The following is a 27,689-nucleotide window of genomic DNA, read 5'->3' as shown; positions in this document are numbered from 1 at the left end:
CTCCACTGCCTTCCCCAGCCACAGAAGAGAGCTGGAGTGGAAGAGGGGCAACCGGGACAGAATCCGGCGCCCCGACCGGGACTAGAACCTGGGGTGCTGGTGGCATAGGCAGAGGATTAACCTAGTGAGCCCTGGCACCGGCCTTTTTTTTTTTTTTTTTTTTAAATAGAGTTAAACAGTGAGAGAGAGAGACAGAGAGAAAGGTCTTCCTTCCGTTGGTTCACTCCCCAAATGGCCGCTACAGCCAGAACTGTGCCGATCCAAAGCCCGGAGCCAGGTGCTCCCTCCTGGTCTCCCATGTGGGTGCAGGGGCCCAAGCACCTGGGCCATTCTCCACTGCCTTCCTGGGCCACAGCAGAGAGCTGGACTGCAAGAGGGGCAACCAGGACTAGAACCTGGCGCCCACATGGGATGCCGGTGCCGCAGGCGGAGGATTAACCAAGTGAGCCATGGGGGCAGCCTCGGGTATACCTTCTTAATTTAATTTGATAAGTTATATTTATCCAGGATGTTATCCATTTCTTCCAGGTTTTCCAGTTTATTAGCATACAGTTTTTCATAGCAGCTTCTTATGATCCTTTCTATTTCAGTGGTGTCAGTTATAGTAGCTCCTTTTTCATGGCTGATTTTATTTATTTGAGTTTTTAAAATCTGTTAGTCTGGCTAAAGGTTTATTTTATCTTCTCAAAAAAATTAGCTCTTTGTTTTGCTTATCTTATAAAATTTATTTTGTTTCAATATCATTTATTTCTGCTGTGATCCTTAGTATTTCTTTCCTCCTGCTGTTTTGGGGGCATTTTTTAATGCTGGCTCTTAACACTATAAACTTCCACCTTAATATTGCTTTCATTGTATCCCACAGGTTTTGATATGTTGTGTTTTCATTTTATTTTGAAAGTTTTTCATTTCCTTTTTATTCTCTTCAATGATCCAGAGACCACTCAGTAGCATGTTGTATAAATTCTACATATTTATGAGTTTTCTATTGTTCTTATTGTTGATTTCTAGTTTTAGTCCTTTGTGGTCTGAGAAGATACATGGTATGATGTCAGTATTTTTAAATTTACTAAAACTTGATTGGTGGCCCAATATGTGGTCTATCCTAGAACATGTTCCATGTGCTGATGAGAATAAGGTGCATTCTATAGCTATCAAATGAAATGTCCTGTAAATGTCTGTTAGGTTCATTTGCTCAACAGTATGGTTACCTCCAATGTATCTTCATTGATTTTCTGTCTAGATAATCTGACCATTGATGAGAGTGAGGTGTTGAAGTCACCCCACTATTACTGCATAGGAGAGTATCTCTCCTATTTAGATCTAACAATATTTGTTGTATATATCTGGGTGGTCTTGTGTTGGGTGTGTATATATTTACGATTGTTATGTTTTCTTGCTAAATCAAACTTTTTATCAAAATATAATGTCCCTCCCTGGCTCTTTTTACAGTTTTTGATTTAAAGTTTTATCTGATATGAGGATAGCTACTCCTGCTTGTTTTTGGTTTCCATTTTCTCTGGCATACCGTTTTCTAATCCTTCACTTCCAGTTGATTACACTGATAATTTGAAGTTCTAGATAATGTCATGTTCCCCATGGAATAGACTTAATATCACTTCTATTAGCCAGCCAAGATAGGGACAGTAAAAACTCCATTATAACTTCCTATAATCAAGGAGGGAAATGAATAAAAGTTGAGCTTCAGGCTGGCGCAGTGGCTCAACAAGCTAATCCTCCGCCTAGCGGCGCCGGCACACCAGGTTCTAGTCTCGGTTGGGGCAACGGATTCTGTCCCGGTTGCTCCCCTTCCAGGCCAGCTCTCTGCTGTGGCCCAGGAGTGCAGTGGAGGATGGCCCAAGTGCTTGGGCCCTGTACTCCATGGGAGACCAGGAGAAGCACCTGGCTCCTGGCTTCGGATCAGCGTGGTGCGCCGGCCAAAGCGCGCTGGCCATTGGAGGGTGAAGCAACGGCAAAGGAAGACCTTTCTCTCTGTCTCTCTCTCTCACTGTCCACTCTGCCTGTCAAAAAAAAAAAAAAAAAAGTTGAGCTTCAGTGATCTTGAGATGTCTACTTTTATTTCATACTTCCTACAGGAGAGAAATTCTTTGAAAATCAATTCAAAACCTGGGAGTTTATCCGGATATCTTCTTTTCTGTGGGTTTTGAACTCTAAGTCTTTGAATCCAAAAGTCTATTGAAGTACCAGGATTGGCAAATACATCAAAAGGAAATACAAGTTTAGATGTCACACTCTCCTTACTCCTTACTCTCTTTACCTTAATCTTGGTCTTTGACTTATATCTATTCCCTTGGGTTTTATGATACTGCTCTCTGATCAGTCTCTGTTTTTTCTGTGATCACTGTCAATCTTCGTCTAAAATTCCAGTTCATCTAATAGCTTCTGAAAGTACAAATTCTAAGAAATCTAATTTACACTCCCTTCCCATTCTTGTTCTAAGCAATCTTCTTGAACCAATATCCTAAATTTAACATCTAATTTACAGGAAAGCACCTTCCAAATTAACTATAAACTGTTAGCAAAGGTTCAGATTCCATGTTTCTTATATTCATATAAAACTCCATGTCAAAAGCTGAACTCACTCATATTTTGTCCCATAAACAGTCTTTTATTCCACACTTTCTTTCTCATCTCCCCATCCTCACAATTATGTTCAGATTAACCAACAAGCTGTGCTAATGTATAACCTAAATCTCCTAGAATTACCAGTGTTACAGTAAAGTCTAAATGTATCTGACCATCTTCAGCAGGCCAACTGGGGAGTGAACCATCGGATGGATGACATCTTTCTCTCTCTCTGCCTCTGCTTCTCTCTGTGTGTAGCTCTTTTAAGTAAATAAATGAATCTTAAAAAAAAAAGAAAGAAAAAAGAAACAATGTCATGTTAACAAGAACATTCTGGGGCCGGCACATGGCTCACTTGGTTAATCCTACGCCTGCGGCGCTGGCATCCCATATGGGTGCTGGTTCTAGTCCTGGTTGCTCCTCTTGCAGTACAGCTCTCTGCTGTGGCCTGGGAAGGCAGTGGAGGATGGCCCAAGTGCTTGGGCCCCAGCACCCGCATGGGAGACCAGGAGGAAACTCCTGGTTCCGGATCGGCACAGTGCCGGCCATAGCGGCCATTTGGTGGGTTGAACCAATGGAAGGAAGACCTTTCGCTTTGTCTCTCTCACTGTCTAACTCTATCTGTCAAATAAATAAATAAAAAGATTTTAACAAATTCTGAAAATATTTACAATCATTTCCCTTTTTTCAGTTCTCAAGCTATCAAAATCTCAAGTCTTGAAACCAAAATTTTATAATAATCTTTTAACATTCCAGTGAAGTTCTGATGCTTCTGATAACATTTAAAAACAGGGAAAATGTTTTATATTTACTCACATATTTACCACTGCTGGTATCCTTCATTACTTTTTATAGGTAAAATGAACATTTAGTACTATTTTCCTTCTGCCAAAAAGAATTTATTAGCTTCTGATATATAGTTCTAGTGACAATGAGTTTGTATGAAAGATCTTATTTTGCCTCTAGTTATTGTTTTTGATTTATTTATTTATTTTCACTTTATTTGAAATCAGAGGAAGAGATTGACCTTACATCTCTGGGTTCCCTTCCCAAATGTCCAAAACAACTAGGGTTGCACCAGGCATGTCAGTAATAAGCACCCATTTACTTGGGTCATCATCTGCTGCCTCCCAGTGTATGTGTAGGAATACAGATTGGAAGAAGAATAACCTGAATGCAAACAAGGCATTTGAAACAGGTTATGGGATAGGGGTGGTTCAAGTGGCATCTTAACACCTGTTCCTGCCTCTTTTTCTGAAGGATACTTTTGCTAGGAACAGAACTTTAAGTAGACAGTTATATTCTTCTAGGCATTACACTTTTTCTCTTTATAACTTTTCATGAAATTTATTATGGCATGCCATAAAGTGGTTTCTCTTATATTTATTCTGATTGGGACTCACTGATTTTCTTGTTTCTTCTGATTATGGACTGCTATATTCATGTCTCTTTCCATGCCTGGTAATGTTTTATCAGGGAATAGATGTTGTATATCTTACATTCCTGAGTATGAAATTGTATTATATGCTTTTAAATTATATTGAACTTTGCTCTGCAATTAGTAGGCTGTTTCAAAGCAAAATTAGAGAAGCCTTTAAAATGGTATACACTTTTGTGGACTCTATCCAATGATTTTCATAGAACAAATTCCTACTCTTTCTCACTGGAACATAAACTATGACATACAGAAATTGCTATATACTCCATCCTCAGAATCAGCCCTTAAGGTATCCTTGTCTGGCTGATAAGCCCACAAGAGCATTTCAGGCACAGAAATCCAAGACACTGTTGCAAAAATGTTCTACATGAAGGATCTCTGTGAGTGAGACAGCAGAGAAAAGCAGTAGCCATCAAAGAAAGATGCACTTTTCTCTGAAGAGAGAAGAGAACTTTCATTTTGCTTAAGGCCTTTTCTAAATACTGACAGAGTTTGTGGATTCAAAAGGCTCCCATAGCCTAGGCAGCTCATGTCAATAGCCTCGGGTGGTCACTGACTTCATACATAAGAGTGTTAATTGTTAATATTAACAACAGGAGTCACTGTGCACTAACTTCCCATGCAGAACCTCTGGCCTCAATGAGTTCTATTATGAGAGTTAACTGTCAAACTTGTTCTCAAACTGTTGTGTGTGTGTGTGTGTGCAAACTGTTGAAATTTTTACTTAGTATAGAGTTGGTCTTCTGGGTATAAAGTTAATTGAAAAATAATCTTAATGAAGAATGAGACTGGGAATGGGAGAGGCAGGAGAGGGAGGGTTGGGAGTATGGGTAGGAATACAGGTATGGTGGGAAGAATTACTATATTCCTAATGTTGTACTTAGGAAATTTGTATTCCTGAAATAAAAGGTTTCTTGGGGGGGGGGGGGGGGTTGTTACAACTATTGCTTTCCAGCAGTTATTTCTCCAGCTATGAAGTTTTCTTTCATACATGTTTAGATCAATATTTAGTTGAAGCCTCAAAGAGATCTCTGAGCACTCTGTGTAGTGCCCTCCACAGCACTTCCTCCTTGCCAGCACTCTGCCGCCACAAAATGCAATTGGGCTTACCTTCCCTAAACTGCTCTTCCTCATATCCTCAACTCTGTAGGAAGACTGGGCTCTGGCTTCCACCATTTCCACATAGTAAGCTGGAGTAAGAGCTCACACCATTAGTTTCCATTCTCTCAGTGATCACAGTCCTATGTCATCTGATGTCTCATTTCTGATAAACACTGTTCTATTTTGTCCAGTTTTTCTAGTCATTTAACTCCAAAGGGTAAATTCAGTCCTTGTTATTCCACCATGGTCAGGATTCTGAACAAATAAATTTAATAAAAACGCATCACCTTCCATTTTGTTTACAAAATGAACTGATTTCAGGGACTATGAGAAGTTACTATCTAAATTTTAACAAAATTGCTGCCTAGCTGGTAGAGGGAATTACTAAAATAAATCATGATTTAGATCATGAATCTAGCAATACATTTCTTACATCTGGTACTACATACTTGGTAGGATGAGTTTTTTAGGTAGAATAGACAATATAACCAAATACTAAAACTGATCCAAGACTTACAACTAATAATAATTAAATTACAATGGGGCCGGCACTGTGGCATAATGGGTTAAACCACTGCCTGCAGTGCCGGCATCCCATATAGGTGCAGGTTCGAGACCCAGCTGCTCTACTTCCAATCCAGATCTCTGCTATGGCCTGGGAAAGCAGTAGAGGATGGCCCAACACGTTGGGCCCCTGCACCCGCATGGGAGACCTGGAAGAAGCTCCTGGCTCATGGCTTTGGATCGGCACAGCTCCAGCCGTTGCGGCCAATTGGGGAGTGAACCAGTGGATGGAAGACCTCTCTCTCCGCCTCTCCTCTCTCTGTCACTCTTTCATATAAATAAATAAATCTTTAAAAAAATAAATAAATTACAAGTAACTAATCTGAGACTATGTATGATATGTATATATATGTAATTCTTAATTGTTAAAAAAAAAAAAGGGATCACAAAAAGATTCAGTGTTGAGCAGTCTGTGCAAAAGCGATAAAGAAGGTACATGACACCCCACTACCACCAGCCCCTTTGGGTTTTTTCCTTTCTTGGAAGCCCTTTCTGTGTCTCTCTGGCTGGAGGTCTTTGACTCTAATAAATCTTGCTTTTGAATTTTCAAAAAATTTAAAAAAGAACGTACATGACATATTAAGGGAATCGATAGTGAATGACAGATTTACTGAATGAGAAGAGTGGAAGAAGATACCAAAATGGAATTTGGAGGTCAGTATTTATAGTCTCACACTTAAATTTTTGATTGTGATTTGAAGAATGAAAGTCTTTTCAACAAGTGGTGGTGGATCAACTGGATATCCACATGCAAAAATATGAACCTAGAAAAAACTATTACACTCATTGCAAAGTTACCTCAAAATGGATCATAGGCCCAAGTATAAAATATTAAGCTCGTAGAAAATAAGAGAGCAGAAAATCAAGATGGCCTTGGGTATGACAATTATTCTTAGATACAAAAAACATGGTTCATGAAAGAAATGTCTGATTAGCTGAATCTCAATAAAATTTAAAACTTGTGCTCCACAAGAAGACAAGCAACAGATTGGGAAAAAATATATGTAGAAGACACATCTAGTAAAGGACTACTGTCCAAAATACATAAAGAACTTAAAAATCAACAAGAAGAAAATGAATCTCTAGTTAAAAGGCAGGCAAAAAAACCTGAAACACCTCACCAAAGGTATACAGAATATAAAAAGTAAGCCCATGAAGAATTTCAACACTGTCTACCATTAGAAGGATGTAAATTAAAACAAGATTCCACTTATACACCTAGCAGAATGGTCAAAATCCAAATCAACTGACTATATCAAAGGATTGCAAAAATGTAAACCAACAGAAACTCTCATTCATTGCTACTGGGAATGCAAAATGGTACAGTTACTTCAAAAAACAACTGGTAGTAGCTTACAAAACTAAACATACCTTTACCATATGATACAGCAATCCCACTCCTTACTATTTAACCAGATGAACTGATATATGTCCACACAAAAACATGGACACATGTTTACAGCAGCTTTATTAATAACTCACAACCATGGAAGTAATCAAGATATTGTTCAGTGAGTGGATAAAGTGTAGTATATGTAGATGATGGAATGTTATTTATACTAACAACAAATTAATTACTGAAACATGAGAAAACATGGAGAAATTTTACTTGCATATCATTAAGTGAAGGAATCTACTCTAAAAAGGCTTCATATTGTATTACTCAAACTATATGACATTCTGGAAAAGGCAAAAGAATGGAAACAGTAAAAACACAGGACAGGGATTTGGCCTAGCAGTAAGACACTGATAAAGATACCTGCACCCCATATCAGAGTACCTGGGTAGGGCACAGTTTCAATCTCCATTCTAGCATCCTGTGTGACATACACCCTGGGAGGCACATACTCGATGACCCAAGTACTTGAGGCCCTACCACCCACCTGCGTGATGCAGTTTAAGTTACCAGTTCCAGGCTTTGACCTGACCCAGGCCCAGATGTTAGGGGCATTACTGAAGTAAACTACTGGACAAGAGCTCTCTGATTTTTTTTGTCTGTCCCTATCTCATAAACAAATATTAGTGGTTGCCAAATTACTCTGTTTGACAGTACAATGGTGGATATATGTTATTATGCATTTGTCTGAACCTACAAAATGTACAACAGGAGCAAACTCCAATGTAAACTTCAGATTTTAGATGACAGTGATGTGTCAATATAAGCTCTTTGACAGTAATAAACACACTAATATGTTGAGATGCTGATGTAACATATAAGGGAATTCTTGGTACTTTTGGCTTAATTATGCTATGACTCCAAAACTGCTCTGAAAAACCATCTATTAAAAAAATCATCCTGGCAACAAGGGAAGTACAAGCCAGAAAAAGGGCTAAAGTGAGAGAAACTGCTTAAGATTATTTTTTTAAGCTTTATTTATTTGAAAGGCAGAGTTAGAGAGATGCAGAGACAAGAGGAAGAGAAATCTTCCATCTACTGGTTCATGCCCCAATTAATATTTCTTTAGGCAAGAGATAGAATGGGGTGGAGGGGGCAGAATTGTGGCACAGTGGGTAAGGCCACAGCCTGTGATGTCAGCATCTCATTTAGGCAACGGTTCCAGCCCCAGCTGTTCCACTTCCAATCCAGCTAGTGTGCCTGGGAAAGTGGCAGAGTATGGCATAGGTGTATAGGCCTCTCCTGGCTCCTGGCTTCAGACCAGTTCAGCTCCATCCATTGTGGCCACTGGGGGAGTGAACTAGTGTATGGAGGCTCTGTCTCTTACTCCCTCTCTCCCTAAACTCTGCCTTTCAAAGAAATAAATAAATCTTTAAAGAGAGAGAGAGAGAATAGGCTAAACTATAACACTGGCAAAGGAAACAAAAACATCTTAAAATAGAATTGAAATTTTTGTGCATCTATAAACTAATCTACTAGAGACAACTATTGCAAATATTTCCACACTAAAAGAAAAATATGAGAAGAATATACTTCGTCCAAATTAATGGGAATAAAAAAAAGTCACACATAGTGGTGACTATAGATGATAATGGACTATTAAAACAAAAAACTAGAAGAGAAGATTTAGGTTGTTTTCACCAAAAAGATATGATAAATGTTTAAGGAGATAAGTTTTACCTTGATACGAACATTACACAATACATACATGCATCAAGACATCACAAGGCATCCAATAAATAGGTATAATTTTTATGTATCAGTTAAAAATAAAACTTCTTTTAAAAAATGAGTAATAATTTTAGCAAAATATGTATGGTTATTATAGAATAATTTTCCAAATTTACATGACAAACACAAGCAGTAAGATTAAATAATACATAAATATTTCCATATGTTGAAACAGGAAAGTTATTTAATGCTTAGTTTTCTTATATATTATTTGAAATAATCATGATTAATATCACATCTTACCAAAGTAATGGTTTCATTTTTAATGGGTATACATTGGTAACAGTTTGAGTAAAAATCTTAATTTTCTATCAATCTCGATAAACTACTTCCTTCCAGAAAACTCCAAATACTGCGAACACTAAATGCCTGCTAAAAATCAAGTTAGATGACCCAGTATGAAAAAGCTTATTTATTCAAAAAGACAAAGAAAGAATTATTTTCATGAAAGTGAAAAAAAAATATTAGTCCCACCTTTTTCTTCAGGCTTTAACAGAAAATACTTCTTCTCCGCAGCAATCAAGTCAGGCTTTGGAGCTGGGGGTAAACACAAAGTTAACACTTTTTCAAAAAATAATTTCAGAGCACAGACATAAATACATGGCTAAAAAGTAATATCAGTTTAAAAATAGTATCACATGAAAGCATGGTAACACAAAAAACAATGTACTCAAATAACTAGGCTCAATTTCTAATGCTGGAGCCACCACTATCACCTTCAGTGACAACTCTGTGATACTAAGCCACCTGACACGAGACCTCTTTGACTAAGGAACTGAATTTCTCATTTTATTCAATTTAAATTTTTAAAAATACCAAGTGGCTGGTGGCTAGCATACTTAAGAGTACTTCTTCACAGTAGGCCTCCAACACAAGCTTCTGTAAATATTACCTTTAACATACATTTTCCTTGCTCTGGGGTTAGGCCAGTAAATATAAAGCTGAAACTAAGGGGAAAAAAAGGACTTAAATTACTCTAGAAAAGAGCAAATCTTTCAAGAAATGGAAAAATGTATAACACTTGTAAAAATCAGATATTTGGGGATAGAACTTCGGAGAAAATAAAGCCAAATTATAAAACTTTAATTATGGAAGATATTTCTAGGCATAACATAATTTATTCACCAGTTTAAAAAATACAAATTCACAGCTTTTTTTTTTTAAATCTTTGGCATACTTTCTGAAAAAAGAGTAAATAATTAGTTTTTGTTTCAGATGTTAATATTTGATTTCATTTGAAAAGGCAGAATAATGAACAAGACAAAATAACATATTAGGTTTTTTTGGGTATAAATTTCATCAATTTAGGTATGGGCATTGTGGCATAGCAGGTAAATCTGTTTGAGTCCCAGCTGTTCCATTCCCAATCCAGCTGCCTGCTAATGGCCGGAAAAAGTAACAGAAGATGGTTCATGTGTTTGGGACTCTGCCACTCATGTGGGAGACCTGGATGAAGCTTCATGGATCCTGGTTTCGGTCTGTCTTAGCCCTGGCCATTTTGGGTATCTGGGGAGTAAACAAGAGGACAGATAATCTCTCTGTCTCACCCTGTCTCCCTATAACTTTCAAATAAATAAATTTTTAAAAATTTAATCAATTTAATAACTCAAAATTTAATATAACTGAAGTATCTGAATTATTTAAGACTATTTTTAATCATTTCACTTAATATTTTTTAAAAAATTATGCTGGGGCCAGCACTGTGGTGCAGTGGGTTAACATTCTGGCCTGAAGCGACGGCATTCCATGTGGGCGCCGGTTCAAGATCCAGCTGCTCCACTTCCTGTCCAGCTCTCTGCCGTGGCCTGGGAAAGCAGTAGAAGATGGCCCAAGTCCTTGGGCCCCTGCACCTGCGTGGGAGACCCGGATGAAGCTCTTGGCTCCTGGCTTTGGATCAGCACAGTTCTGGCCGTTGCAGCCAATTGGGGAGTGAACCATTGGATGGAAGACCTCTCCCTAGACCTCCCTCTCTCTCCCTCCCTCCCTTCCTCCTTCCATCCCTTTCTCTCTCTGCCTCTCCTCTCTCTGCGTAACTCTTCCAAGTAAAATAAATATTTTTAAAAAACATACATTTTAAAAAAATTATACTGACACATGTGAACAATTTTAGTATATTATAAACATTTATATACCATATATCATGCTCGTTTTTGTTAAAATAATTAATGATTTATGTCAGACTCAATTTTACAATTTTAAGATATAAATATATTAAAAATAACACACGAAATAGTGTGTTTCTTACATACCTGGACCCTTAATAGGAGGTGGTGGTTTCTTTGGTTTCTGTTAAAATAGTTAACAGTGAAAACAGTTGAGTGTTTACATATTAACTATTTAGTTAAAATAAATTCTGATAATTGATAATTAAATGATATGAATCTCTTTATCTCATTCTTGCCAAAAATTGTTAAATGTTAAGATCTTAATCATAAAAGTCACTGTCAAAAATGTATTCCATTAGAATTCCTTAATAAAATTCAGTCAGATTTTTCGAAGATCATTAGACTGCATAAATTCCCCAAAATCTTAATAAGTAAAAATATTCTGTCCTGCCTCCCCAAAGCCCTCTTTTATCCCTCCTTCAAAGCTCAGAGTTGGGAGGAAGGATGCAGGATAAAAGGAAAGAGAGACCTTGTTTAAAAAAAAAAAAAAACAGAATCCAATAAATACTTAGCTCTCATTCTTACTTCTTCAGAATTCTAAAACGAAAGGTTAAAAGCAAAGGGCTGGCTTCCCTTAATTTATTTGTATTAATTTATATTTAAGACCAAATGCCTTAAAAAACCTGATATATAATTTTACTCATGTAAATTGCCTTTTTCCAAATTAAAGAATAGGAAGTGGGTAGGCATTTGTGCTAGAGGTTAAGGCACCAGTGTCCCATATACTGGTGCCTGAGTTTAATAACTGGCTATACTCTTGGCTCCAGCTTCCTGCTATTGCAGAACCTAGGAAGCAACAGTGATGGCTCAAGTAACTGGGCTCCTGCCCTGCATGTGGGAAACCTGGATTGAGTTCCTAGCTCCCGGCTTCAGCCTGGCCCTAGCCCAGGGCTGCTGTGGACACATGGGTAATGAATCAAAGGATGGGAGCTGTGTGTGTATGTATGTTTCTGTGTGTGTGTGCCTGTCTCTGGCTCTCAACATAATTTTTTAATAGACTGAACAAAGAACAAGCAATAATATATAAACATGTAAGAAGAAAAGAGGCCAGCATCATGGTGCAGCAGATTAAGGCAATGCTGGCATCCAGTTCCCTGGTAATGTACCTGGGAAACCAATGGAAGACAGCCCAAGTGCTTGGGCCACTGCAACCCATGTGGGAAACCTGGATGGAATTCCTGGCTCCTGGTGTCAGCCTGGTTCAGCCCTGGTGATCGTGGCAATTGGGAGAGTAAAACAGGACAGAACATCTCTCTCCTTTTCTCTCTCCCCTGCCTCTCCTTCTAACTCTGCCTTCCAAATAAATTTTTTTAAAAAAGAAAAATAATTCTCTTCATTAAGAAAAGTATAAAAATAAAGCTTAATTAAGAATGAATCAATACTGAATGCAATCTAACAAAAGTCTCAGAGAGCTAAGTCTCCATGGGTAATCAGGAGCATTAGTTAGCATAAATAAAGGAAGGGCTGCAAAGGTTAGAGTTCTGTACTGGGTTAAATCAGATACAGTAGTCTGTTTTGCTCTGTGCTTCTGCTTTCTTAACTCTCTTTCCATCTATTTTAAAATTTAATCAGGGGGCTGCCGTTGTGGTATAATGGGTTAAGCAGAGTCCTGCAACACTGGCATCCCATGTGGGTACTGGTTCCAAAGCTGGCTGCTCCACCTCTAATTCAGCTCCCTGTTAATACAATTGCGAAGGCAGCACAAGATGGCCCAAGTCTTTGTGTCCCTGAACCCAAGTCGGAGGCCCGGATAAAGCTCCTGACTCCTGGCTTCAGTCTAGTCCAGCCTCGGCTCTTATGGCCATTTGGAGAATGAACCAGAAGATGGAAAATCTCTCTTTCTGTTTCTTCCTCTGTCTCCGTAACTCTTACCTTTCAAATAAATAAAATAAATCTTCAAAAAAAAAAAAAAAAAAAAGAGAGAGAAGAAAAGGGATCTTTTTTATTTAAAAAAAAAGAAAACAACAGGTGGGTAGGTGTTGTAGTGAAGTAATTGAGCTGCCATTTGGAACATCTCCATCCCATGTCTGAGTGCAAGTTCTCAAGTCCTAGCTGCTTTACTTCCAATCCAGCTTCTTGTGCCTGGAAAGGCAGAGGATGATGGCCCAAGTACTTGTGTCCTTGACACCATGTGGGAGACCCAGATGGGGTTCTTGATTCCTGGTTTTGGCTTGTTCTGGCTATTGTGGGCATTTGGGGAATGAACCCCCAGATAGAAGATTTCTCTCCCTCCACCTTCTGCCTCTCTCACTGTCACTCTTCCCATCAAATAAATCAGTCTTTATCTGAAGGAAAACTTGGGGATGAGTGTTTGTCCATAGTACTTAAGTCACTGCTTGGGACTCTTGCATCCAATATCAGAGTGCCTGGTATAAGCCCTGCTCCGCTCCTATGCATTTTTTTTTTTTTTTTTTTTTTTTGACAGGCAGAGTTAGACAGTGAGAAAGGTCTTCCTTCTGTTGGTTCACTCCCCAAACAGCTGCCACGGCCAGCACACTGCACTAATCCAAAGCCAGGAGCCAAGTGCTTCCTCCTGGTCTCCCATGTGGGTGCAGGGCCCAAGCACTTGGGCCATCCTCCACTGCCTTCCTGGGCCACAGCAGAGAGCTGGAGTGGAAGAGGAGCAACTGGGACAGAATCCGGCGCCCCAACCAGGACTAGAACCCCGGGTGCTGGCGCCGCAGGTGGAGGATTAGCCTAGTGAGCTGCAGCGCAGGCTGCTCCTATGCTTCTTATCCAGCTTTTTGCTACTACAAAACCTGAAAAGCAGCAAATCATGGCTCAAGCACTTGGGTCTCTGCCACACACATGGGAGACCAGGATGGAGTTCAACAATCCTGGCTTTAGTCTGGCTGTTGCAGGCATTTCAGGAGCAAACTAGCAGATTAAAGATTCCTGTCTTTCAAATAAAATGAAAATTAATTAATTAAAACCCCCATCCACAGAGGTAAAAAGGATCAAGTTATAGAAAGCCAAAAGATCAGTGATAAACGACTCAACCTCACTTGACTCTCTGAGAAATTACAGAGAAACATTAAATTTTATAAGGGATGCAAAGACTGCTTCTTGCTGTCCCAAAAATGCAATAACAGAAAAACAGTAATACTTCCATAATAAGCTAAGGCTTTCCAACAGTATCAAGTAGTAATACAATTTCTTCCATCAAAATACTAACGTACCCAGTTAGTTCAGCCAGACTTTTCTCACTCTTCAAATTATAAAATAAAGCAGTCTATGGCTACTTTTTAGTACATACAGTCATGGGAGCACAAAGCAGGAGTAATGCACAGAACTGAAACACTGTTTTGCTTTACTATTATACAAATAACTTACAAGTGAATAATTTTGTCAAACTCCATAAAAGCTATTTAATAACAATGTAAAAAACTTTAAAAAATACTTGTATAATATTCTTTAAGTATTATTGAAAAACAAAAGCTTACTGGGAAATCTTTATCCAGTTCACTTATTTGAACAGCAAAATTGTCTGGAAATACTCCTTCTTTACCATTAAGTTCACCTTTCCACCAGCCAGTTTCTCCAGTCTCCTAAAAAACAAAACAAAAAATAATTAAGACAATAAGTTATATTTAAATGAGGAAAACGTTTACAACAAAATGGGAAAATATGAAATTCTATTTTTAAAAAGATTTTATTTATCTGAAAGAGAGAGTTATAGAGAGAAGGAGGGAGATAGACAGAAAGAAATCTTCTATCTGCTAGTTCACTCCACAGCTGGTCACAACAGCCAGGGCTGGGCCAGGTTGAAGGCAGGAGCCAGGAGTTTCCTACAGGTTTCCCACTTGGGTAGCAGGGGACCAAGCACTCGGGCCATCTTTAGTTGCTCTTCTCAGGCCATTAGCAGGGAGCTGGATCAGAAGTGGAATAGTTGGGATTTGAACCAACACCCAATGCCAGCCCCAAAATTCCATTATTTTTTTCTTTCAGAAGAAAAAGGCAACCTGAACAAACTATAAGGTCCCCTCAAAGAAATATTCCCATATATTACTTTTTTTTTTTTTTATTTGACAGGCAGAGTTAGACAGTGAGAGAGAGAGACAGAGAGAAAGGTCTTCCCTCCGCTGGTTCACCCCGCAAATGGCAGCTAAGGCCTGTGCGCTGTGCTGATTTGAAGCAAGGAGCCAGGTGCTTCCTCCTGGTCTCCCATGCGGGTGCAGGGGCTCAAGCACTTGGGCCATCCTCCACTGCCTTCCCAGGCCACAGCAGAGAGCTGGACTGACTGCAAGAGGAGCAACTGGGACTAGAACTGACACTCATATGGGATGCCGGTGCCACAGGCAGAGGATTAACCAAGTGAGCCATGGCACCGGCCCCATATATTACTTTAAGAAATAATTATAAAATTGGATTTTTTTAAAATATCAATTTAAAATTTCCATATACAAGGATAAAAAGACTCCAGGGGGAGAGGAGAAAGATGAAAGGAATAGGAAAGAGAGGAAGGCAGTGCGGGTAACAAAAGAGAGGAAAAAAGGAAAGATGGATATGGCGGAGAGGCAAGGAGGGTGAGAGAGAATGAGAGGGAAGTAAAGAATATTCTTAATAGTCTTCTTTTCAAAAAAGATTTATTTAATTGAAAGGCAGTGTGACACAGAAGAGAGGGAGAGACAGAGTTTTTCTATCTGCTGGAAGATCTTCAATCTTCTGGTTCACTCCCCCCCCAAAAGACTACAATGGTTGGGACTGGGCTATGCCAAACCAAGAGCCTGAAATTTCATTTGGATGGCAAGGGACCAATTACTTGGGTCATCTTTTGCTGCTTTCCCAGTCACATTAGCAGGGAACTGGATCAGGAGCAGAGGAGCCAGGACTCTTTGACATGGGATGCTGACATTGTAGGTGGTGGTTTAACCTGCTGCACTAAAGCTCTTGCCCCTTAACAGTCTTCTTAACGATTTATATACTAAAGATGACTCATTCTTCAGCAGCTTTAGAAATGAGCAAGGTTATCTAAGTGTCCAACCTTAGAAAAATTTGGTGTCATGACTCCAAGCTTTATGAATGTTAAAATGCACATATATTTAGCTATGCTTGCCACAAAAAAGGGTAACTATGTGAGATGATAAATATTAATTTGTTTCATTATACTGTTTTTAGCATCAATACAAGAATGTAACATGTCATACACTTTAAATATATACAACATAATTCATTTTTAAACACTGCATATGCTAAACCGGACAATAACAAGTAAATATGACACAACCGGGAAAAGGGCTGGCACTGTGGCATAGCAGGTAAAGCTGCCACCTGCAGTGTCAGCATTCCCTATCGGTGCTGGTTTGACTTCCAGCTTCTCCATTTTTGATCCAGGTCCTGCTAATACAACTGGGAAAGCCGCAGAAGATGGTACAAGTGCTTGGGTCCCTGCACCCATGTGGGAGACCCAGAAGAAGCTCCTGGCTCCCAGCTTCAAATCAGCCTAGCTCCAGCTGCTGTAGCCATTTGGGGAGTGAACAAGCAGATGGAAGATCTCTCTGAAACTGCCTTTCAAATAAATAAGTACATTTACTTAAAAAAAAAAAAAAGGAAGAAACTTCAAAATTTATTCTACAGGGCTATAGCACAAACAAATGTTTATAATTTTCCTATATTACAAATAGTTACTGTAAGAATCTGTCCATGCCCAAATAGCACTGAGTTCTATTTTGTCTTAGGGTTCACAGCAAGTTATAAAAATAATTTTTTGAAATAGCTACATAATTTTCCATAGTACGAATAGTTTCAAAACTATTTACATACCAGTGGATATTTAAGTTGTTTTCTTATTTTTTATATTATTAACAATGATCCAAACAATAGGTGGCTATAAAAAATAAAATGATGTGGAACAAAATTAAGAATAGAAACCTAGATGGTTGAAATTAATAGAGAAAAGGAATAATATGATGATTAAAAATAATTCAAGGGACTGGTGCTTTGGTGCAGTGGGTTAAAGCCCCAGCCTGCAGCGTCAGCATCCCATAGGGCTCCAGTTTGAGTTCCATCTGGTCCACTTCTAATCCAGCTCTCTGTTATGGCCTGGGAAAGCAGTGGAAGATGACCCAAGTCCTTGGGCTCCTGCAGCCGCATGGGAGACCCAAAGGAAGTTCCTTGCTCTTGGCTTCATATTGGCTCAGCTCTGGCCATTGCAGCCATTTGGGGAGTGAACCAGCACATGGAAGACCTGTCTCTCTAGCTCTACTTCTTTCTGTAACTCTTTCAAATAAATAAAATCAATCTTAAAACAAAATTCTCAGGGCAGCTTTTCAGTGTGGTAGTTAGTTAAGAAGCAGCTTGAGACACTCACATCCTATATCAGAATGCTTGGGTACCAATCCCTCATCAATGTTCAATTCCAGATTTCTGCTAATGTGCACCCTGGAGACAGCAAATGATGGCTTGGGTCCCGGCCACCCAAGTGGGAGACACAGACTGAGTTCCTGGCTCCCATCTTTTGCTTAGCCCACTTCTGACTGTTGAAGGCACTGGAGAATAAACCAGTGAAGAGGAAGGATATGTCTGTTTTTTAAAAAGTTTAGAAAAGTTTTCAAATTCCAAACATATCAATTATCAAAGAAAGAGACAATGAAAGTAAACTCAAAATAAATAAATAAATAAATAAATGAGTATTTCTGTCTCTAATTCTCAGGACTCAAAAACAAAACGAAGTCCTAGCTATTCTAGAGTTTACATTGTATGTGAAAATATAAAAATTTTTAGGAATATTTCTGTGAACAAATTATAAATTTCATTGAAAAACTGAAAATCTTACCTTACTTATCAAATGGATTATCTCCCCCTCTTTAAATGTAAGTTCATCTTCATTAGTACCTTCATAGGCAAATAATGTTCTACAATATTCCTTTGCTGAAATAAAGAATGTAAATAATGTGGCTTATACAAACAGATTAATACTTATGAAGCTTCTATTTTGTGTAATGCATATGAAAAGCTATTAAAGACAAATAATTCACCTTAACATTTTTAAATTTAAAACTTCTATTCAATACTACATGTTAATAATTTCATTCATCATCATTCAAATATTTACTAAGTGCCTGTATGTTGTCGCATATACAGTACTAACTGCAGGCAGATACATAATGAAATGAACATACCAAAATGCTTAACCGCCTAATGTTTTCACCTAGTAGGCTTAATACTCTGACCAAGCAGTACAGTGTAACAATGTTTCAATGAATCTAATAATACATTCAAATATGTTTCTACTATATAAAACTATTATTTTAAAAACTTACCTTTTATTTTACCTTCAGTATCTGTTTTTATCTCTACACTTTGAGTTTTGGATCCTATTGGCTGTAAGACTAAAGGCTAAAACAAAGAGAATGGCAAAAATTACTTTTAAGTTAGAATAAAGACAATGTTATTAAATGAAGTTTTCAATTTACAGTTACTAAGCTTTCCATAATGGTAGTTATACCCAGGTTAGTGATGTAATTGAAAACATAAAAAACCTAAAAGGTTTAAAAAAAAAAATCTCTAAACTAGGGGATGGTTCCATGGTATAGCAGGTAAAGCTACTACCTCCAGCACAAGCATCCCAAAAGGGTACCAGTTTGAGTCCCGGCTGCTCTACTTCCAATCCAGCTCCCTGCTAATGTGCCTGGGAAAGCAGCGGAAGATGGCCAAAGTCCTTGGGCCCCTGTACCTTCATGGGAGATACAGAAGAAGCTCCTGGCCGGCGCTGTGGCTCACTAGGCTAATCCTCCACCTGCGGCGCTGGCACACTGGGTTCTAGTCCCGGTCGGGGCGCCGGATTCTGTCCCGGTTGCCCCTCTTCCAGGCCAGCTCTCTGCTGTGGCCAGGGAGTGCAGTGGAGGATGGCCCAACTGCTTGGGCCCTGCACCCCATGGGAGACCAGGAGAAGCACCTGGCTCCTGCCATCAGATCAGCGCAGTGCGCCGGCCGCAGCGCACCAGCTGCAGCGGCCATTGGAGGGTGAACCAACGGCAAAGGAAGACCTTTCTCTCTGTCTCTCTCTCTCACTGTCCACTCTGCCTGTCAAAAAAAAAGAAGAAGCTCCTGGCTCCTGGCTTCAGTCTGGCCCAGGTGGCCATCGTGGCCATTTGGGGAGCAAATCAGCAGATGGAAGATCTCTCTCTCTTAATCTCTCCCTCACTCTGTAACTCTGCCTTTCAAGTGAAAAATAAATATAACTTAAAAAAAAAAAAACAAAAAAAACAAACAACTCTGAGTATCTTTCTCTGAAGGAAAGAGAGAACTTTCACTTTGCATATGGCCTTGTCTAAATACTGGGGCTGTGCCAGGCCGAAGTCAAGAACCAGGAGCTTCATCTGAGTCTCCCACATGGTACAGGTGCCCAAACACTTGGGCCATCATCTGCCGCTTTCCCAGGTACATTGGCAGGGAGCTGGATTGGAAGTGCAGCAGGTGGGTCTTGAACTGGAGCCTACATGGGATGATGGCCTCACAGGCAGCAGCTTAACCAGCTACAAAGCAATGCTGGCCTTGAAAGTGAATTCTTAAGCAACAGCACAAAACATGCTCTTAAAATGAGATATATATATTTTTAAAGGTTTATTTTTATTTATTTGAAAGAGTTAGAAAATGAGAGAGAGAAAGAGAGAGGTCTTCCATCTGCTGGTTCACTCCCCAAATGTCCCCAAAAGCTGGAGCTAAACAGATCTGAAGCCAGGGGCCAGGAGCTTCCTCTGGGTCTCCCACATGGATGCAGGGGCCCAAGGACTTGAGCCATCCGCTGCTCCTTTCCCAGGAGCATTGGGGGGGAGCTGGATTGGAAGTGCAGCAGCAAGGACTCGAATTGTGCCCATATGGAATGCTGGCACTGCAGACCAGGGCTTCAATCCACTGTGTCACAGTGCCAGTCCTGAGATAGAATTTAAAAACAAAAAACTCACGGCCGGCGCCGCAGCTCTACAGGCTAATCCTCCACCTGCGGCGCCTGCACACCAGGTTCTAGTCCTGGTTGGGGCACCGGATTCTGTCCCAGTTGCTCCTCTTCCAGGCCAGCTCTCTGCTGTGGCCCAGGAAGGCAGTGGAGGATGGCCCAAGTGCTTGGGCCCTGCACCCGCATGGGAGACCAGGAGGAAGCACCTGGCTCCTGGCTTTGGATCGGCACAGTGCACTGGCCGCAGCAGCCATTGGGAGGGGTGAAACAATGGAAAAGGAAGACCTTTCTCTCTCTCTGTCCACTCTGCCTGTCAAAAAAAGTCTTTTACCTCATAAACAGTATATTTGACCTTAAAAGTCTGTGAATACATTGCTAATTTGCCTACCACTGTGTTTTCAGTTTAATCTTTTAAGATACTCACTTTCATTTCTCCCAATTCTAACAACCAATCTGGTGCCATCTACAAACACAGCAATGTGGTCCTACTTTATTTATTCCTAGATCAGTAATCAAAGAGTCACAAGGCCATTATAAAGGGCTACCCTGAAATAGATCACTCTCACTAAAAGTCTGGGTAGTGGATATCACCAACGGTGACTCAAAGAACACTAATGTAATCATTAACCAAATAATTGGAAGGGGCTCTATATCTAGTTTACCATTCCTCAAAATACAAGAACTACTTCTCTAACATTCCTAGCTGTTACACAGTTCCAAAATCGAACCAACTGGACCTCATAAATCTTTATGTCAGACAGACTCAAAACTAGAAGACAATTTAGCAGAAAGCAAAAAGTTCTCTCACCTCATCTCATATTACAAATGAGATCACTTATACAGACAAAAGTGGGTCTATTTTAAGTCTACTTTAAAATATAGAGGCCAATGCTGTTGTACAGCAGTTAAAGCCCCAGCCTGTAGTACCAGCATCCTGTATGGGCGCTGGTTCAAGTCCACCTCCAATCTAGTTCCCTGCTAATGCACCAGGGAAAGCAGTGGAAGGACAGCCCAAGTCCCTGGAGGAAGCTCCTGGCTCTTGGCTTCAGATTAGCTCAGCTCCTGCAGTTGTGGTCATTTGAGGAGTGAACCAGCAGTTGGAAGACCTCTCTTTCTGTCTCTACCTCTCTCTGTAACTCTTTCAAATGAATAAAATAAATATTTAAAAAATAACCTTTAAAAATAAATATAAAATTTTAAGAGGCTGGCTTTGTGGCAGAGTGGTTGGGGCTGCTACCTGCAATGACAGCATCCTATATGGACAACTGGTTCATGTCCCAGCTGCTCCACTTCTGATATGGCTCCCTGCTAATGGCCTGGGAAAGCAGCAGAAGATGCTTGGGCCCTAGAGGAAGCTCTGGCTGCTGGCTTCAGCCTGACCCAGCCCTGGCCATTGCAGCCATCTGAGGAGTAAACCAGTGGGTGGAAGATCTCTCTCACTTTGTAACTCTGACTCAAAAAAATGGATGGATCTTTTAAAAAAAAATTTTAGCTTAAGAAACAAAAAAATACCTCTAAATACCTTCCATTTAAAAATTGCTACTAAGCTTTGAATAGTTTCTGAAAAACATGCACACTGATTTTATAAGACTCAAACATAAACAGTAATCACTGTAAATTTGGAGAGAAAAAATATTTCTTACAGCCTTCTCACTCATAACTAAACTATTAATCTTAAAAAAGAAAACTAACTCTTACATTTTAAAAAATGCTTAATGAGGACTGGGCATCATGACTTGGCTGTTTTAAGTTTTGCCACCTGGGATGCCCACATTTTTTATCAAAGTGCTGGTTCAAGTCTTGACTACTCCATTTCCTATCCAGTTTCTTGATCATGCATTAAGTTTCTGCCACACACATGGGAAATCCAGAGGGAGTTCCTGCCTCCTGGTTTCAGTCTGACTCAGCCCTAGCTGTTGTGGTAATTTGAGGAGTAAATCTACAAATGAAGGAATCTCTGCTGCCATCCCCCAACTCTGCCTTTCAAATAAATCTTTTTTTTTTTAATTGCTTAAGGAGAGAATGAGTGGAGTTAATCTAAATTAAATTCATCATTATCACCTTTTCTGTTTTTTTCTCTTCTGTTTCACTACTGGATGTTCTTGTCCTAAGTTTCACAGAGCCTTCTTTAAAAATATCTCCAAATCCAATTCCTCGAATTTTCTTTGGCTGTGTAATTGATCCAGATGCAGCTTCATTCCCATTTCCCGGAGAGGGTAAAGGTGAGGTAGACCCAGTCAAAACAGTTTCTGAAAGAATAATTTGTGAAAGTGATACTCAGAATCATGCAAATATTGACATAATATCTACATTCTACATTTCCTAATTAAAAAATAGAATGAAAATAATTAAATTATTGATTACTAAAATATCCAAAGGAGTAAGATGCACTTTATAAAAATGTGTGTGTGACAAAGACAATGGAGGGGGGAGAACAACAATTCAGGCAAATATTATTAATAAAATGTTAAGAAATCCAAGCAATAATATCATGAGATGTTTAACAGGAGAATATCAAATTTACAGCTTTTGGCCAAAGATGATATAATATAAAACTGAAAAAAAACAAAGTGATAAAGGATAATCATTTTAAGAGGCCAGCATTGTGGTACAGTGAAGTAAGCCACTGCCTGACATGCCAGTAACCCCTATGAGATCTGGTTGGAATCCTGGCTTCTCCACTTCTGATCTAGGTCCTTGCTAATCTGCCTGGGGAGGCTGCAGCTGATGGCCCAAGTGCTTGGGCTCCTGTCACCCACATGAGAGACACAGATGGAGTTCCTGGCTCCTAGCTTCTGCTTGGCCCAGTCCAGGTCACTGTGGCCCTTTGGGGAGTGAACCAGAGGACAGAAGATCAATCAATTGATGATCTCTCTCTCTCACTACCTTTCAAGTAAATAAATAAATCTTAAAAAAGAGTTAAATGACTTCATCTGGATCACAAAGTTAGGGTGAGTTTTTCAGTATAAAAACTGAAAATACTAAAAACTGTCGAGGAGTGGACATTTAGTCTAGTGGCTATGATGTCCACATCCCACATCAGAGCCCCAGAGTTCAATTCTCAGCTCTACCTCCTGAGCTCAAATTTCCTGCTAAAGCAAATTCCAAGGCAGGGTAATGGCTCAAGTAATTAATGGAATCCTACCAACAAAGTGGCAGAACTAGATTGTGTTCCCAGCTCCCAGCTTTAGCCTCAGTCCAGCCCCAGCTGTTGTGAGCAAGCCACAAGATGAGAGCTCTCTATTTGTCTCCCTTCCTCTCAAATACTTTTTTTTTATAGATTTATTTGAAAGTCAGTTACAGAAACAGAAAGAGGGAATGACAGAGAGTCATTAAATCACCTATCACTAAAGTAAGTGCCTACGTAATGGAAATATTCAGTACTAATAATGGACAGGCTTGGTCGGCACCCGTGACGCTGGATTCTGTCCCGGTTGCTCCTCTTCCAGTCCAGCTCTCTGCTGTGGCCTGGGAGTGCAGTAGAGGATGGCCCAAGTCCTTGGGCCCTGCACCCACATGGGAGACCAGGAGAAGCACCTGGCTCCTGCGTTTGGATCAGTGCAGTGCACCGGCCACAGCAGCCATTGGAGGGTGAACCAACGGAAAAACAAGACCTTTCTCTCTGTCTCTCTCTCTCACTGTACACTCTGTCAAAAAAAAAAAAAAAAAAAAAGGACAGGCTGATTATTTTGGCCTCATTAAAAATTACTAAATTTCACTACCATATTGGTTATTAAATTAGTAGTTGGAAGGCAGAATAGAATCATAAAGCATATGAAACTCTAGAGTCAAACCCTCTTGACTCACATATCTGCTCCTCTAGTGTTAAGTCCAGTCTCTTAACTTATAAAATGGAATAGTTCTTAGAACTGATTTGAGGATTAAATCAGTCTAGGACTTGAAATGTTTAAAATAGTGTCTTGGCTCATTGTATTTTATTTTTAAAAAGTTTAAAACATGTATTGTTGGGAACCATTCAAGTCAGAGACAGCACTGCTCACAAAGCAATGGCAAAATACAAAAGGAAGGAAGAAAAGGGAAAAGTGGCAAGGGAAAGGAAAGAAAAGGAGGGAAACAGGGTAGGTAACAGGCCTCATATTAAGACATAACAGTAATCCTAACTATAATGTACTTCTATTGTTGTAATTCTTACATGCTGTATCAAGGAGATTGTACCTGAATTGCTTGGCTTGCAGGAAACATAGCTGTGTTTTATAGATAGCACTGTCAATCATAACACATGAACAGAAAGTCTATTTACTCTTCCCTCCCTCCTTTTCCATTAAATTTCTAGAGTAAAACTGCTTGATGGCATGTACAGGGTACTTCAAAAAGTCTGTGGAAAAATGAAAATAAAAGTAATTTTTTTCTGGTGAAAAAAAATTTTGAGATCCATGCACAAGAGGAATTTATAAATTCACAGAAATTATGTATTATGAAAAACCATGCACAGATTTCAAAATTTGTACTAATATCCTCTAATTCTGCTTTTCTGTAAGTCCCCTCATATCTCTCCATATAAAGTGACTTAAAACAACAAGAATCCCAATATATAATCAGTTGTTGAAAACACTGATGAAACCATACATGAACTGTCCCTAGTGTTAAAGAATAATACAAAATAGAAACCTAGTAAAAATACAAAGTATTTAATGAAAGTAATCCTAGTTCACCAGTAAAGTCATTTTTCATGATCATTCTAAGATCTTTTTAAATATGATTCTAAATTTCCTAAGAAAATGAGTTTGTATCTGTGTTTTAACTGGATTAAAAAAAAAAATCAATCAACACTCCTTAGTTTCTTTAAAAAAAAAAAAAGAAAATCCTTAAAAAGAACCCCTGACTCTGGCCTCAGAATCAGCCCTTAAAGGCATTCAGATCTGGCTAAAAAGCCCATGAAACTTTCACAGGCATGGAAAGCCAAGACACTGTAGCCAAAAAAAAAAAAAAAAAAAAAAAAAAAGACCTAAATGAAAGATCTCTGTGAATAAGATCCCAGCGGAAACAATGGGTCATCAAAGAAGGCAGTACCTTTCTCTGAAGGGAGGAGAGAACTTCCACTTTGAATAAGGCCTTGTCTAAATAAGATCGGAGTTGGTGAACTCAAGAGGTTTCCATAGCCTTGGCAGCTCATGACAAGAGCCTCAGGTGATTACTGACATCATAAATAAGAGTGGCAATTGTTAAATCAACAACAGGAGTCATTGTGCACCTGCTCCCCATGTAGGACCTTTGCCCTTAATGTGTTGTACTATGAGAATTAATGGTAAAACTACTACTCAAACAGTATTCTATACTTTGTGTGTGTTTGTGGGTGCAAACTGTTGAAATCTTTACTTGGTATATACTAAGTTGATCTTCTGTATATAAAGATAATTGAAAATGAATCATGATGAAGAATGAGATGGGAGAGGGATTGAGAGATGGGATGGTTGTGGGTGGAAGGGAGGTTATGGGGGGAAAAGCTGCTAAAATTCAAAGTTGTACTTTGGAAATTTATATTTATTAAATAAAAGTTGAAAAGAAAAAAAAAAAAAGAACCCCTGACTCTAACAGTAATTTACTAAACAGGGCATCAAATTTTTCCTTGCAAGGCTGCTTATCAGAAGGAGAAGTTCAAGCTGAATCGTGGGATTAGAAGTCCCAAGATAAATTGTGTACCACCTTAACTCTTGGGAGACTAGGCTTTTGACTATCTACCATCACCATCTGTACACTCAGTATACACAACCATTCTCCCAGAGCCTTATGCCCGAGTAGCAATAAGCACTTTGCTGTTTTCCAAAGCATCAAATCAAACTTCAGAAAATTCCTACTAGAAGAATGAACTCTTTATACCCCTAAGAGAATAGAATCCCTAAAGAACAATTGATCAGGGATTCTTCCCTGCTTTCTGCCATGCTTCCTTCTAATTGCCTAGGATGAATGACACCAAACATGGAAGAATTCCTGCCAGGACCTTTTTAGTCTCATCAAAAGTCTGACCTCTTCACTTTCTTAACAACTTTTTTAATAAAAGACATCAAAAGTCAGATCTATCTTCCTGACTTGCTGCCACTAATCTTACTAATAACTCTGATGTGTCTGTAATCAATTGAGACTACCAATGATGATATCTACAATGTGAAACTTGTTCCCTCTATCTCTCTTGCTCTCCTTCTCTGTCTTTCTGTAACTCTGGCTTTCAAAAAAATAAATCTTAAAAAAAAAAAAAAAAAAGAAAGAAAGAAAGAAAAGAACAGCCTCTGACCATAAATAGCTTACATCTTTATGTACGGGGAATACTACATAAATATGTATGATAGGTGCAGGTATCATAATAAAATTTTGGTTACAATATCAAGATGCTCTTTAAGAAGGATGCCAAGACCATTTAATGGGGCAATAAAATGTCTCTCGAACAAATGGTGATGGAAAACTGGATATTCATGTACAAAAGAATACATCTGGACCCTTATCACATATCAAATACAAAAATTAACTCAAAATGGATTAAAGACCTAAATATAAGATTGAAACCTGTAAAACACATAGACTACAAAGAAGTAAAAGGAAGACAGGCGGGGCCGGTGCCATGGCTCACTTGGCTAATCCTCTGCCTGCAGCGCTGGCATTCCATATGGGCGCTAGTTCTAGTCCTGGTTGCTCTTCTTCCAGACTAGCTCTCTGCTGTGGCCTGGGAAGGCAGTGGAGGATGGCCCAAGTGCTTGGGCCCCTGCACCTGCATGGGAGACCAGGAAGAAGCACATGGCTCCTGGCTTTGGATCAGTGCAGCACCAGCTGTGGCAGCCAATTTGGGGAGTTAACCAATGGAAGGAAGACCTTTCTCTCTCTCACTGTCCACAACTCTACCTGTCAAATAAATTAAAAAAAAAAAAAAAAAGTAAGACAGGCACACATGTGCAAGTGCATGTGTATACACAAACACACACACACATACAGATGAAGAGGGGATCAGGAGCAGGGTAAATGAAGGATAGGTAAAGAGATACAGGCAGAGATGGGTGGGTGTATCTGTGTTAAGTATTTCCTAGCTTAGCCCACTATAAAAGCATAGAAGCAAAAGGCTTGCAGCAGCAATGAACATACTTCCAAAGATTTTGATGCCTAAATACTATTCTCTAAAAGAAATCAAGGTTACCTGAATAAGCAATTGATTAACTACTCGGAGATATAGAAAGTTTAAGATGAACTTGGAACATCTTTGATCACAGAGCCAAGTCCTCAAAAAATGATGGAGCTATGTCAATAGGACACAGAAATACAACCTAATCCAATGTTGAAAAAGCAGATCTTTGATCTAATCTAAGGGCAAAAAAAAGGACAGAATACAAAGAAAAATTAGGAATATTTTGAGGGTGATGGAAATGTTCTGTACATTTATTACGATGGTGGTCTTCATGGATACAGGTTATCTGTCAAAATGATCAGTTTGTGTATATCAAAGGGGCACAGTTTACTGTATACCAACTTTATCTCCAATAGAGTTGATTTTTTTTTTTTAAAGTCATAGGATCTAGCTTGAGGGAAACTGTAATGGCCAAATCTGATGGTTATCAAAATCAATAATGCTAATAACACACTGATACCTAGTGAATAAAACAGAACTCACTGATGAGTCCACATTGGTACATAAACAAAGCAGAGAGAAAGAAAAATTCTTTAGAGAAAATATGAAGTAATAAACATAGAAAGAAAATTAGAAAAATCACAAGTTTTCAATCACCACAGTAATAACTGATTCAGGCAAAATGTATCCTTAACACTGTTGGAGGAAGTGTAAGGAATAGCATATTTACATAGTTTCAAAGTATC

General features: G+C 39.1%; 1 protein-coding gene across 1 annotated transcript in view; it reads right to left on the bottom strand.

Annotated features, from left to right (window-relative positions):
* Positions 1 to 27,689, bottom strand: part of CD2AP (CD2 associated protein) — a 144,491-nt gene that overhangs the window by 32,150 nt on the left and 84,652 nt on the right. The window contains exons 6-11 of the mRNA XM_062186244.1: positions 21,936 to 22,123; positions 18,241 to 18,316; positions 17,754 to 17,848; positions 14,422 to 14,526; positions 11,063 to 11,099; positions 9,288 to 9,350 (exon numbers count right to left, since the gene is read on the bottom strand). Coding sequence (XP_062042228.1) covers positions 9,288 to 9,350; positions 11,063 to 11,099; positions 14,422 to 14,526; positions 17,754 to 17,848; positions 18,241 to 18,316; positions 21,936 to 22,123 — 564 coding nt within the window. The remainder of the gene's footprint in view (positions 1 to 9,287; positions 9,351 to 11,062; positions 11,100 to 14,421; positions 14,527 to 17,753; positions 17,849 to 18,240; positions 18,317 to 21,935; positions 22,124 to 27,689) is intronic.

The sequence above is a fragment of the Lepus europaeus genome, chromosome 3 (genome assembly GCF_033115175.1).
Source record: "Lepus europaeus isolate LE1 chromosome 3, mLepTim1.pri, whole genome shotgun sequence".
NCBI classification, from domain to species: Eukaryota; Metazoa; Chordata; class Mammalia; order Lagomorpha; family Leporidae; genus Lepus; species Lepus europaeus.
Note: the sequence above shows the minus strand (reverse complement) of the source record. Positions and strands in the feature narration are given on the sequence as shown.